At 50.4% G+C, this 13231-nt stretch overlaps 3 protein-coding genes across 3 annotated transcripts; 2 read left to right on the top strand and 1 right to left on the bottom strand.

Moving 5' to 3' along the window:
* Window positions 1-36: 36 nt before the first annotated feature.
* KRP23_5173 (Proteasome subunit alpha type-3) lies at window positions 37-1029 on the bottom strand (the record flags this gene model as incomplete). The annotated part of the gene is made up of 4 exons (XM_067890214.1): window positions 37-220; window positions 297-409; window positions 478-853; window positions 926-1029. The coding sequence occupies 4 exons, from the start codon at window positions 1027-1029 to the stop codon at window positions 37-39; spliced, it is 777 nt and encodes a 258-aa protein (XP_067746778.1).
* Window positions 1030-4752: 3723 nt separating this feature from the next.
* KRP23_5174 (von Willebrand factor A domain-containing protein 8) lies at window positions 4753-5094 on the top strand (the record flags this gene model as incomplete). Its single annotated transcript, XM_067890215.1, has 1 exon — window positions 4753-5094. The coding sequence occupies one exon, from the start codon at window positions 4753-4755 to the stop codon at window positions 5092-5094; it is 342 nt and encodes a 113-aa protein (XP_067746779.1).
* Window positions 5095-8895: 3801 nt separating this feature from the next.
* KRP23_5175 (uncharacterized protein) lies at window positions 8896-9459 on the top strand (the record flags this gene model as incomplete). Its single annotated transcript, XM_067890216.1, has 1 exon — window positions 8896-9459. One exon carries the CDS (start codon window positions 8896-8898, stop codon window positions 9457-9459), a length of 564 nt encoding a protein of 187 aa, XP_067746780.1.
* Window positions 9460-13231: the final 3772 nt, after the last annotated feature.

Consider the following 13231-nt stretch of genomic DNA (forward strand, 5'->3'; position numbering starts at 1 on the left):
CGACTACTACGCTTCAGGGCGGAGAGGTCGTTTGGCTTACTCGTCGTCATCGTCGTCGTCGTCGGCCATTTCGTCCTCCTTGATAGACTGGACGGCCCACTCGTTCACCTCGTCGCGCAGGTTGTCCGGAACCAGGTGGTGCTGCCACTTCGTCTCCTCGCAGATCCAGCTCAGCTCCAGCTCGAACGGGTGGCGCACCTCGTCGTGCAGCGTGTTCAGACTGCATGCAAACAACAAACACATCATAAAAAGTCAGCACGTAGCCTCAACATGGTTTACAACACCCAATGGCGTACATCTTGGCAACGTATTTCATGGCTTCGCGGCACGTCATGTCGAAGAGTTTGTACTTCTCGATCTCTGTCTTGGCTGATTGCTGGCCCTTGCCTAGCGCACAACCACGATAGCTCTGCAACCAGCAATAAAACCCTGTCAGTAACAAAAAATATCCACCGCTCTGCTGTCATCTTCACGTACGTAGGTGACTCCAGAGGGCTCCACCACGTAGAGACTCGACTTGTTAGTGTCCTGGTCGTAGCCCGCCAGCATGATGGCCGTGCCGAACGGTCGGATGGAGCCGTACAGCGTGTAGTAGTGCACGAACTGGCCCATGCGCTCTGCCAGGAGCTGCGGCGGGATGCTGCATCCGTAGTTCTTCCTGTAGTTGAGCGCCTCCTCGCGCGCGCGGTTCACGAGCTGGCGGCCGTCGGCCACTAGCCCCGCCATAGACAGACCCACGTGGCGGTCGATGGCGTACACGCGGCGGTGCGTGCCGGGCACCAGCATCTTGGACAGCAGCGTCTTCTCCACACCCATGATGATGCCGTCCGTGCACTTGATGCCGATCGTTGTGCTGCCAATGGGCATAAAGATGCACGTGGGTTACTAACCGTATCGACTCAGTTCGGTTATGTCTCGAGCTTACCCGCTGTTCTCGACGGCCTTCTTGGCGTATTCGACCTGGAAGATGCGTCCCTCGGGGGAGAACGTGCCCGCTGAATAGTCGTAGCCCGCGCCAGTGCTGCTCATGGTCTAGATTAACCTGCAGGCAGAGCAATGAAAGAGACGTGAGACGACTGAGACGGTCTCGATAAGGTCAAGATCGCCATCACCTGCGCCGCTTTCTCGGACCTGCTGAGCGGAAAATATATCCTCCCCCTCCATTTTGGATCTTTATTTTCGACCAATGAAGGGAAGGAAGTGACTTCATTGGATAAAATCGGAAAGATTGGCATGTACTGGAAAGGTCAGTTTAGCGACCGGTGGATAAGTTACCAGTTACTTTTCAACTTTTTGACCTTTGCCAGGCATTTAAAAAGAATCGCGCGCATGCTTGAGCGGTCTTGAGATTCTATGGTGATAAATTGAGTTCCAGCTGGTAGGGCAACAGGATCGTACTGCCAATTTGGCAGTCGATGCAAATGCATTACACTTTATCAGGACTGACCGCAAATGCCAGCTAATTCGTTTAGGACGAAGCGAAGAAACCTGCACAATAGGACCTAGCTAGCGTTTGTGTCTGTGCTTTAAGCTGAAGAAAAAGGAAGTGTCGAACAGTCGTTGATATGTTGATGAGAACCGTGTGCTTTGGCAACACAGTTTCCTACATATTCGCAAAGATATGGTAACCTTCCATGTCTGTATTTATACGGCAGCAAGTCGCTGAGGAAGCTGCTAACGAGTTGCCCTATTTGATAATCTTTGCTAGGAGTCGAACTTGGACTCCACCGCGGTCGTATGTGAATTGGATATGCGTGGGTCAGTGCTTTTCACCTGGGAGACGTGCGTACGCGCGAAAGGGGACAATACGGCGCGGCCCAGCGCACTGGCGCCGCCAACGACAAGCAGTTTCTTGGGAAAGTTCGGTTTTGATCAATGGGATGGGCTAGCCATTTGCCCTTTGGGCAAAATTGTATTATAGTTTCGACTGCCAACTTTTGACGAGCACTTTCCTGTTCAAGTTTGAATTATTTTGACCGAAGTAAGTTATGCAGTCAATGCTATTGCCACTTCAAGTTCAGAACTACCAAAGACGTCGAGCTGCCTTCTACTACTCGGCAGCGACCGTGAGGGTCGCAGTAGAAAGCGTTGACCTCCTCGCCAAGGTGGTTACAAAGAAAACCTTGTTCCAGTCCAGACGAGAGAAGTGCGTGAGCTGCTTGGTGTTGAGACCCAATACGAAATCATTGCCTGTTTGCTCGTGCACGAACGCCTGGAACATGTTGAGTCTCGCTGCACCAGCGGTTCATGTTTCTCAACCAGGGTGTATTCTAACATGCTAAATTATCCGGACACGTATTGGTCAGTTTATAAAGCGTACGAGACAACAAAACCCAGCATCACGTGCCATTACTAAAACATGTGATGATATTTCCTCAAGTACATCCTCTTTTCATACGTCTCGCCTCTTCCACTTGTTTGGGGTTCCCTAGTTGGGCATAGGACTGTGATTTGAGTACTGTACTGCTTTTACGTACTACTAGCAGTATACTGAAGTAAGATACTAGAAGTACGGGCAAATGGTGGTCAATTCAGGTTAAATACAGAAAGCGGGTCAAAGGCGTGGACGATTTGCTGTCCACGCCTCTTGACACAGAAACCTTGCAGTATAACATATCCGGATCCAAGTCTCACAGTTTGTGATCCGTCCCCACAGACGCGAGGAGCTTGCCCGCAAAGGTATGTGAGGCGTTTGCCCACACGATCGCGAGGCGTTAGCCCACATGCAACTAACGGAATTGGACGGTCCTTCCTTCTCTGTCATAGCGGAGCAAATAGGTTTTTGGACTAGGCCTACTTTCAAAAGCTCAAAGTGTATTCATGTAGAGTTATTCGTAACAGCAATTGATGGACCCAACGGAGTGCTTGGGAACGCAGCTTCCGGCTGTGTAGCCAGCTCCATGGGAAGCGAGAGTAGACGATCAGGTTTGCGATATTGCAGACGACACAGGAATTGTGAAAGTAAATTATGAAGCCTCAAAGTATGAAGCAAGATGCTGTTTGGCAATCTGCTTTGCACAAATGGATGGCTGCAACTCATTTTCACGATTGAATTAATAATGCGAACACGTACGATGACATCGCATCCAGGAGCTTATCTCGGCTGGTGTCACTTCGTCAAAAGTGTACCATGCCGAGTGACATTAAAATCGTGTGTTGTCAATATCGACTTTCGAGCCACGCCATTGGCTCAATATGGTAAATTGACCACGCCTTTTGTCATTTGACCTTGTATCAGTACATTGTATACATTTCCTGGACTGTCGAGGATCACTCACATTCTGTAGTCACCCTAAACGGGATTATGCTGTTTCCCTCTTACCCCCCTTCCTGCTTAGTAAACGGTGCTTACGACCTCGGCGAGGTTACGATTGCTTACAGACCACTGAGCACAATAAAATTTGCCCGGACGGTCTCCGTCATGTATGCAATCTCGTTGCAACCCAACCATCGGTCATTATCAAACAGCTCGTTGGAGCCAGCCATGCCCGTCTTCTCGCTATATCCGCCCAACACCACGTCGCTGAGTGATAATGTGATCTGCGCTGTCACTCAGCGCTCAAACTCGAATCGCAGGCACGCCGCTGTGGCCATGATTGAAACGCCACCGGAAGCCATGAATGCCCAAGCACCCTTCCAAGCCTGCACGAAACCCTGCATGGCCAACGAAGCTACCAGTACCAGCAAACACCAGCAAAACACTCGAGCACAGCGAGAACGTCGCAGAGTGAACCAGGCGAGATACCGGAAGAAGCAGCGCATGTTGACGCTCGCCCTCGAAAGCGCTAACTCAAAGTTACGACAAGAGGTTGAGGAACTCAAGCTGAAGCGATGCAACACTCACATCGGCATCCCCACCACACAGACAGTCTGGACTGTGGCGATGCATTATTTCCGCATTTTCCGCTTTGGCCTCAGGTCCCCTCCGCCATTGCTGCGTGACTTCGTGCTGAGCTTTCTGCAAAACGCTATGGCCCCGGACGTGACCGACGGCTCGATTTGCGGGGTGGATGCACTGCTGGAGAACTGGAGCCTGTTCTCGGTCTACTTTGACAATATCAACATCCAGCTCGAGCGCCTGGAAATTGGTGGTTCGGTGAACTTGGTGATGGCAACCACGACTACAACTGTCACCATTTCTGCCGACACGCTACGACGGGTATTCCCTCACCTGGTCGCTAATGAGGAAGGTAACAGCCTCGCCACCAAGCTGCAGGGACGCTGTATCTCGATGCGTGGGTCAGTGCTTTTCACCTGGGACGACAAAAACGACTGCGTGGCGAGTATGCAAAGCCGATCGGACATGCTAACGCCATTGCTTCAACTGCTAGGAAACCTGGAGGACGTATCTCGCGTATTCGACAACGCTCTTGTTACGCCTGAATGTAGATTGACAAGAAGGGAGGGGAATTGAGCTCGATCATATCGTGTTTGTTAGTGGCCAGGATCGAGCTCTGTAGCATTAGTCTCAACGAAAAAGTAATGCCTTTTGGAGCAGGATACCACAGAGGATTGTCAATCCTCGCTGCCTTTTGATTCAACTGTCATATCCTCATGGCAGCGTCTATTTGAAGTATGAGCGCCTGCTGCAGTAATGACGCGTGTTACAGAAGAACCCTCCGTTGATGAAGAGAACATTTTGCTGTCACTACTCGCATCCTGGGGCACAGTGGTGAATCGCCCGAGATCCCGTTCGTAGAGTTTGGTGCACCGCCAGTGGATCGCAACGAGAGACTGCAAGTGCTTCAGAAGATGGTCGCGCATACTCAGTATTGCCAAAGCGGAGACCACACGGTTAAAGCTGTGGAGCGAGGCGTAAAGCGTGTTGCTGCGCTCGAGGGTGACGATCGGTTCGTGTTTGTGGTGAGCGATGCCAATCTGGAGCGATACGGAATCGAGCCCGGATACCTAGGTCGGAAGCTGCTCGCGGAACCTGGCGTGCAGGCTCACGCTCTTTTCATTGCCTCCTTTGCCGACGAGGCTGAGCGTATCCGTCGCGAACTACCCGCAGGGCGTGGCCATGTCTGTCTTGACACGTCGGACTTGCCTAGGATGTTCAAGCAGATCTTCACATCCGCCTTTGGTGGGAGCTAACTGCAGTGTTCCGCAGACAGCGACCATCTACCTTTGAGCGAGCTTACTATTAAGCTTAAAACACACTACTTTTTCGTTGAGACTAATGCTACAGAGCTCGATCCTGGCCACTAACAAACACGATATGATCGAGCTCAATTCCCCTCCCTTCTTGTCAATCTACACTCGGGTGTAACAAGAGCGCTGTCGAATACGCGAGATACGTCCTCCAGGTTTCCTAGCAGTTGAAGCAATGGCGTTAGCATGTCCGATCGGCTTTGCATACTCGCCACGCAGTCGTTTTTGTCGTCCCAGGTGAAAAGCACTGACCCACGCATCGAGATACAGCGTCCCTGCAGCTTGGTGGCGAGGCTGTTACCTTCCTCATTAGCGACCAAGTGAGGGAATACCCGTCGTAGCGTGTCGGCAGAAATGGTGACAGTTGTAGTCGTGGTTGCCATCACCAAGTTCACCGAACCACCAATTTCCAGGCGCTCGAGCTGGATGTTGATATTGTCAAAGTAGACCGAGAACAGGCTCCAGTTCTCCAGCAGTGCATCCACCCCGCAAATCGAGCCGTCGGTCACGTCCGGGGCCATAGCGTTTTGCAGAAAGCTCAGCACGAAGTCACGCAGCAATGGCGGAGGGGACCTGAGGCCAAAGCGGAAAATGCGGAAATAATGCATCGCCACAGTCCAGACTGTCTGTGTGGTGGGGATGCCGATGTGAGTGTTGCATCGCTTCAGCTTGAGTTCCTCAACCTCTTGTCGTAACTTTGAGTTAGCGCTTTCGAGGGCGAGCGTCAACATGCGCTGCTTCTTCCGGTATCTCGCCTGGTTCACTCTGCGTCGTTCTCGCTGTGCTCGAGTGTTTTGCTGGTGTTTGCTGGTACTGGTAGCTTCGTTGGCCATGCAGGGTTTCGTGCAGGCTTGGGAGGGTGCTTGGGCATTCATGGCTTCCGGTGGCGTTTCAATCATGGCCACAGCGGCGTGCCTGCGATTCGAGTTTGAGCGCTGAGTGACAGCGCAGATCACATTATCACTCAGCGACGTGGTGTTGGGCGGATATAGCGAGAAGACGGGCATGGCTAGCTTCAATGAAACTTTGATAATGATCGATGGTCGACTGAACCACACGAGGCGAAGGAGAGCAACAGCACCACCACGCGATTATGACGTCCAGGTGTACGGATGAATACTAGTAATAAACAAGCATAACCTCACTGAGGTCGTAATCAGGCAGAGCATGAGTGATCCTGGACCGTGCTGATAACAACGCCGTGCGCTCTGAAAATTTGAAGAGAGTGAGTACATATACTTCGAAGTGTACGATTATCATGCAAACGGAACATTCACGTGGTCACTGCCTTGCTGTCTTTTTAAAAGACCGACCCGACCACCACTATTAGCTAGCTGTACACCGAAGCTGTTGCTTGGCGAAGCTTATATGTTTGAGTTAACTGCTACGAAATGGAGTGTTTGAAGGAAGCAGCACTCTACCGGTGGCGGCGACGTATTTTGTCAGGGTTGCGACCATCGTACTTAATACGGCTGATAGATGTTGGTCATGCGCGACTCCCCCATTTTCTCTCATTCGAGCCGTGAAGGAGAAAGCGCTACTATTGAAGAAGCTGGCAAAACGATGTTGACTGCGCTCATCGTGGAAGTACCAGGGCGGACGAGACCACGGGAGGAGTCAAAGAAGAAGCCGAAATCCCGGCGAAACGGCAAAAAGGGACGAAGTGGGAATGGAAAGAGGAGGAACCCCTATACTCTCTTGACTCAAGAGTCTTGAGATCTCCAATCCTTTCTTTGTGAACCGCGATCGAACGACGGCCCAGCTTCTAGACTCTAGAGTGCCACAAAGCCAAGTATGATCGTGGAAATACAGGTGGTTTGGAATGGACGATTCCTCTTGTAGACCGTGTATTCGGCCTTGGGAAGTCAACTTTCAGTTATGACTTCAACAGGTGGCTGCACCAGTGACTACGACTATGGTCGGCTTCTTCGACGAGGGTCCCCGGCAATCCGGGCCCAGGAGGCAGCAGAAGCGTCATGGTAGAGGTCGGAACAGAAGTAGAAGAGGCGAGGCCGGTGTGGGCGGCGGCAACTGCACTAGGACGGCGCACAACGACAAACAATGAAGCAGAATTGTGGGGCTGCACAGGCTGTTGGCCCACGCGGTGTCACAAGATTGGACTGACATCCACGTAGTGGGGGACAGCGCAATGATACTTCGCATGATGCGGACGAGGACGCCACCCAAGGCCAGCCAAATACGACACTGATATCGCATCAATTGCAGATTAGCGGATATATGCAGAGTGGAGAGCTGGACTCACCACTACAGGCAGCACAACAGGATGGCGGACTGGCCGGCGAATGTGGCGATGGACACACACCAGCGTGATGGCAGACATGGATACGGACGGCACCAAAATATGCACTGTGTAAAGGGCTGGAAGACCGGGTGAAGGAAGATATGAAGCAATGGAAACAAGAGAGAGCTCGGCTATGGAGGCAGCGATTGGGAGGAGGTCAACAGGCAAGTCGTCAACTCACTGGTCAAGATGTAAATACAGGACTGGAATGGTTATTAGAGTTCATTTCTAGGAATAGAAACAATAACGCAATACACCTCAACTACCACAATAAAAACTTTCAGCTATGAGCACATTCGAAGATGCAAGCAACAATGGGATCGTTTACGAGGGGACGACAAAGTAGAGGGTGGGTTCTTGGATGTTATTCGCAACTGCCACACGATCCCTATCCAATTTGCTCTTTTGGACCTCCTGGATGAAAAGGGGATTACTTTGACAAGAACTACGGTATCCGACCTCGTGCTCTTGCGCACACGGTTTCGCTCGATGTTTTGTTCGGAGACATTTGACGAAGGAAGGTGGCCCACTGTTCATTGTGATCGATGAGGTCGGCGCAGCGTTTACGAAAGTCATACCCGATGATGATGTCTCCAAAAGAGAACAATTCATGATGTTCTGCAACGATACTCTGCTCCCGTTATTTCCTGTTGAAAAAGTTGTTTTTCCTGATTGCTGGTCGCGCGCCACCCCTGAACTACGTCGGCTTGAGATCACTGCCAGATCCAGGGCTGAGCAATCGCTCTTTCAAGTTTCAACGACTCAGCCTTCATCTTCTTGGAGCCTCTTCGATTAAAGAAATAATCAAGAGAATTTATTGGGACAACAAGGAAAAGGAGACGATCCAAGAGCACTGTAAACTCGACGGCAAGCAAGTGACCGAGGTTGCTCACCATCTTATCAAAACGACGTTTGGTCACCCGCGGTCGTTGGTCTACGCCTTTCGTGCGTGTGATTTCTACCGCGCACTGTTGCGTACGCCGCGCTTGATGTACCCGATGCCAAAATTGATTGGAAGGATTTTGATCGGCGCTTGCGGATTTACAAGGCACCTCTTCGACGATTGATGAATTGTGCAATCGAACAGAAGTCAATGGACTTGTCAGAGATCTGGACGGACTCGGGAGACAAAGCAATCGCGTTAGACACCATCGCCAACGGTTTTGGTATTGCGTGGGATGGGACAGTGGATACTGCGAAGCTGTACATACCGTCGTATATCCGGAACGTGATATTGGCGTCCGTCTACTTGGTCAAATACATCCTTGGAAAACTCGTACCTGCAATTGGCCAACTATCGATTGACTATCTGGACATGTTTGAGCTGCTTTTCTTGGCACGCTTCAAAGAGCTATGTCAGAAGGAGGCTTCCCAGCTTCTTTACCGAGAATCAGGAGTTTGGGCGCTGCACAGGAGTGCACCTCGCGACGTCGACGTATTGGATGCCGAAAATAACAAAGAGTGGGAACAAGTCGCCCACGCTGGCCACAGCCACCGCACAACCAGATCACTTGGATTCCTTCATGGCGGAAATTGATAACCTTGTGATTGACGAACGTCGAGTGAATCTGAAACCGTTTTCGAAGTCAGCGTCGCCAGACATCCTGCTAGTGACGAAGGTACATAACAAACCGCTGACGGTGGTGGGTCTGGTTGTTAAACAATGTATCCGCACCGAGGTCAAGAGGACGACGGTGGAAGACGAGTGTGATCAGTTCAACAGGATGTTTGAATCCAAAGAGGGCCGACTGAACGTACTGGTCGTGTGCGCGACGGTATATTCTGCCGAGCTAAACAAGAAATTTGAAGCAGAGGATCGTCCGGTCTCAAAGTCGGCCATTTATCCCAGTGGTGCCTTCAAGCAAATCGACGAGGTGATTCTGCTGAATTTGTCGACTCCAGAGAACCGTGCCGAGTTTTTTGGGACACAAGGGGAGGACACGCTCAGGCATGTGTTGGAGAGTGCCATCGAGAAAGCCCCGGTTCAATATATCAACCATGTGTAGAACTAATCGGGCGAGTTCGCTCGGCAAGCGCTCGTGGGGAAAGCGTGATGGAGAGCTGGTAGTGCTGTTAATTTGGCGACAGTTTGATTTTACAGACAGAAAGACGTAGGCGAGTAAAGGCGTGACTTTGGGTCAAATGACGAACTGGACGACTTTCACGGGTGAACAAGCTTGCTTCACTTGACCTTTCAAGCTTTGGCTTTCATTTTCTCGTAGCGTTCCAAGCTGATGAAGCATTTTATAAGGGTGGTAACAGGTTTCTTTTCGCCCGGTCCGTGACGCTAATGCTTGCAGCTAAGGATGCAGTGCTGCTCGAGTGCGTCAGTCATTGTATAGCTCGTTTATTTATCTTGTTTTCGTAGAAACTACATCAAGTTGCCATTTGTAACCCCGGTGGGAATGGCGACTGCACGCCCTGTGGCGTGACATTCACAGGAAGTGGTGGGCTTATCTCTCAAGCAGACAGCCTTAGCTATTGCTAAGCGCTAGGTGGCTCTTTGCAAAATTTGTGGTGGAACCCTGTTCACGCTGGTCACTGCGGCTCGCACAAGTGGCGCATTGCATATCTCGTTTTCACGTTGACATGTAGATCACCAACGCTCTCAACGTTGAACCATCAGCATGGCATGTGAATGCATGCAGCTTTAACCTGGACAGTCATCTGCGTCCTGGAAACCTTATAGTGCCTCGCAGAACTCATAAACTGGATAGTCCGCGTCTCTATTGGTACAGTAACAATCAAAGAGCTGGCGACCGAAGGCGCTCCAGACCAACACTTCGAATGAATATGAATGATCCAATTCGTTCAGACCTCGTTCCTGGATTTGAGAACAATGTACAAGTACTGTGTAGTAGCAATACTAAGACATCTCTTGGTCCCGCAGATTCCATAGCAAATGTATATGAGCCATCGCCTTTCGTTTGCTAAGGAAATCTGCGTAGTACTAACGCGGCGCATACCCTTGCAATTTATTCACGCTGTAAAAGTTATGCTCGGTCTGCCCAGAGTTCCTCACCATAATCTCGTGCGATTTTAAAATGTAAAGTGAACGGTCTAATCCTGCGATACCCATGCAGCACCGGCTTCTTAAGTGTCAACCTTGTGGAAGGCACAAAAGTACTTTCATTTGTCTGATCGAGCCTGGTGGTATCGGTCTCATCGATCGTTTACGACCTTGCCCTCATAAGCTCTTCTTATGAGGCGGGTGGGCTACTCTACCTTCCTACAGCAGACACTCGAACCACTTCACTGGCATCTTGGCATCGTTCAAGAGCGAATCGCCACTACGGAATGCTGTATCGGCGTGATTGATCCTCGGCGTGTAGAAGCGGTTCGCGATAGGTATCGCCAAACTCAGATCGCGGGATGCCTGCAGCACAGCTCTGGAACTCCACCAGGCCGTCATTCTCGTCCGATTTGTGTGGAACCACGTTGGCAAGTGTCCAATAAAGCGGTAGGCGAAGCGATAAGACCCCGGAGAACCCACTGCTACACATAAGGGCGTACACATTTTTCCGATAGGCCTCCTGCGCAGCAGCGTAAGCTGTATCCAGTTCCACAGAGCCGTAACGCTCACCCTCGTACGCTAGAGATTGGATTCCGGGACCAGCAGGGCAAAAGCCTCTCAGTTCCACGAGCTTATCCAGAATAAAATTTGTGTCACCCTTGCACGAATCCTGGAAGTAATCAGAGACCATACTTCCTTTCATTGGTGCAGCAGAACTTACCCACGTCGAACTTGAAGCCAGGCTGCACTTGCCATTCGCGATTGCGCCGGCCATCATTAGACCGCCCATGGAGTGCGTCACAATAATCGTGTCAGAAATGGTAGTTCCTTCGCTGGTCTCGCTCAGTCCGAGTGCTAGATCACACACTTTCTGCTGCTGCCCGTCGTCGGTCCAAGATATATTGATCGTATCGAGGACTGCAAATTTCGTCGATGTACAGCATGGCGCGTGGTCAACCACATTACCCCAATATTTCGCGACTGCGAGTATTTTCAAGCCATGAACGAAAAGACACGGACGCGGTGTTGACTTGCACGAACACGAGTCCTCCAACGAGAAATCGAACTCAGCTTTCAAGTTTCTCACATCTCTACCAGGAGCCATCTTACCCGTAAGCAAAGATCTTCCCATTGGCGATACTGCACTTGGCAACATCGTCGTCGTGCACTCTGCTGCTGTGGCACGATTCGGCGCGATAATTTCCACATGGCTGTCTAAGTACTCCACAGTGACATCCATGTCGCTCCCGTACATCGTGAAGCCAGACGAGCCCGAGACGCACAATCCAAAATCGAGGCCATTGACGGAAACACGAAACTTTTGTGCACCCAAACAATCGCCAACACCACCGTAGCTCGTTGGTATACCCGACACCGCTGTGGCCTCGCTCAACACTGAGACGATCGAGTTAATCGACGGTAGGACCGCCGAACCTACACATTTCGCCGATGGATTGCCGGTTCCAGGAGAGCTGCGCGACGCGAGCATCACACCATTTATAACGGTGTAGTTGTACAGTGTTGGACCCGCAGCAATGGACGCAACCGAATTGTAACGCACACTAGCGACTCCACTCGTCTCATTATCGGCAAATACGACAGGGCTGGCGAGCACGGAGAAGGTGGGACACCCGTGAACTTGCATGGCACTGCGCTTGATCGTGAAGTTAAAGCGTAGCGACGGCCATTCATTCCTTGGTGGCTGAAAGGCGCGAGGCTCCAGTTGCTGCATTGGAGTCGCGGTTTCTTGCCGACTTGCTCCTGCTGGTATTGCGAGAGCAAACAAAGTTGCAAACAGAATAATCGAGCTTGCAAGTATAAGTGGTGGCATCTTGCGGGTTGGGCGACGGAGGTGAAAATTGAAACTGACTGCGAACGTGATGGCTCGATTCGATATTTTTCTTGCAATCGTGTCCCAATTTGCTTTCGTGCGCGCTTGCAACCACTTCCAGACACATTTTGTACTCTGTCACAATTGACGTCCCCGTGCAGAGATGGGCACCATATTCGAGCGATTCCCATAGGACTCAGACTTTGGAGGTTCATGTATGTCATGACCGCCGGAATTTTCATTTATAATACCCTCAGACTTGGTTAGAATTGCCCCGGTTTTAAACACATGATTGGAAAGAGCTCTTCATGAGCAACAACAACAACAACAACAACCGACCTCGGAATTGTATTTTCTTCAATCCTCTTTTAGGCCTTTATATTATTATTGAACTTAACCAGTCAGTCATGTTCTGAATCACCATGCCTCCATGATGATGTTTCTCTGCTTACGACCTCGGCGGGGTCACGATTGCTTACAGATCAACGGATCCGTTTAAAAATTGCAATGTACAACGTACCGGCTTTTGCTTGCGTATGGAACAGGATACTGGTATACCGGTAGCATAATCAGTCAATCTATACTCAAGTATATTATAATGTATTAATAATATTAATATTGTGCTTTCCAATGGTTTGTCCTTTCCACTATCGTTTTGGTCGAATTGTAAAGTCTGTAGCTCGATTTAAATGGAGATGGTGAAAAAGATAGGACAATTCAATCGACTAGTTCGCAAGGTTGGATTTAGATATCGAAAGCCTTCGAATTGCAGTTTAAAATCGGCAATTCGGGCCGATGTATAATAAATCCATCTTTCCGTTGACGGCTTAATGCACGTCGATGCAGATCATGTTCGAACTAGTTCAGATTCCAATAAACCTTGTCGCGCACAAGTGCAGCATGTACTCTCTCAAGACTTTCGGTGTCGAGCCAT

This window comes from Phytophthora ramorum (genome assembly GCF_020800215.1).
Source record: "Phytophthora ramorum isolate Pr-102 chromosome Unknown Phyram_PR-102_s0004, whole genome shotgun sequence".
In the NCBI taxonomy this organism is placed as follows: Eukaryota; Oomycota; class Peronosporomycetes; order Peronosporales; family Peronosporaceae; genus Phytophthora; species Phytophthora ramorum.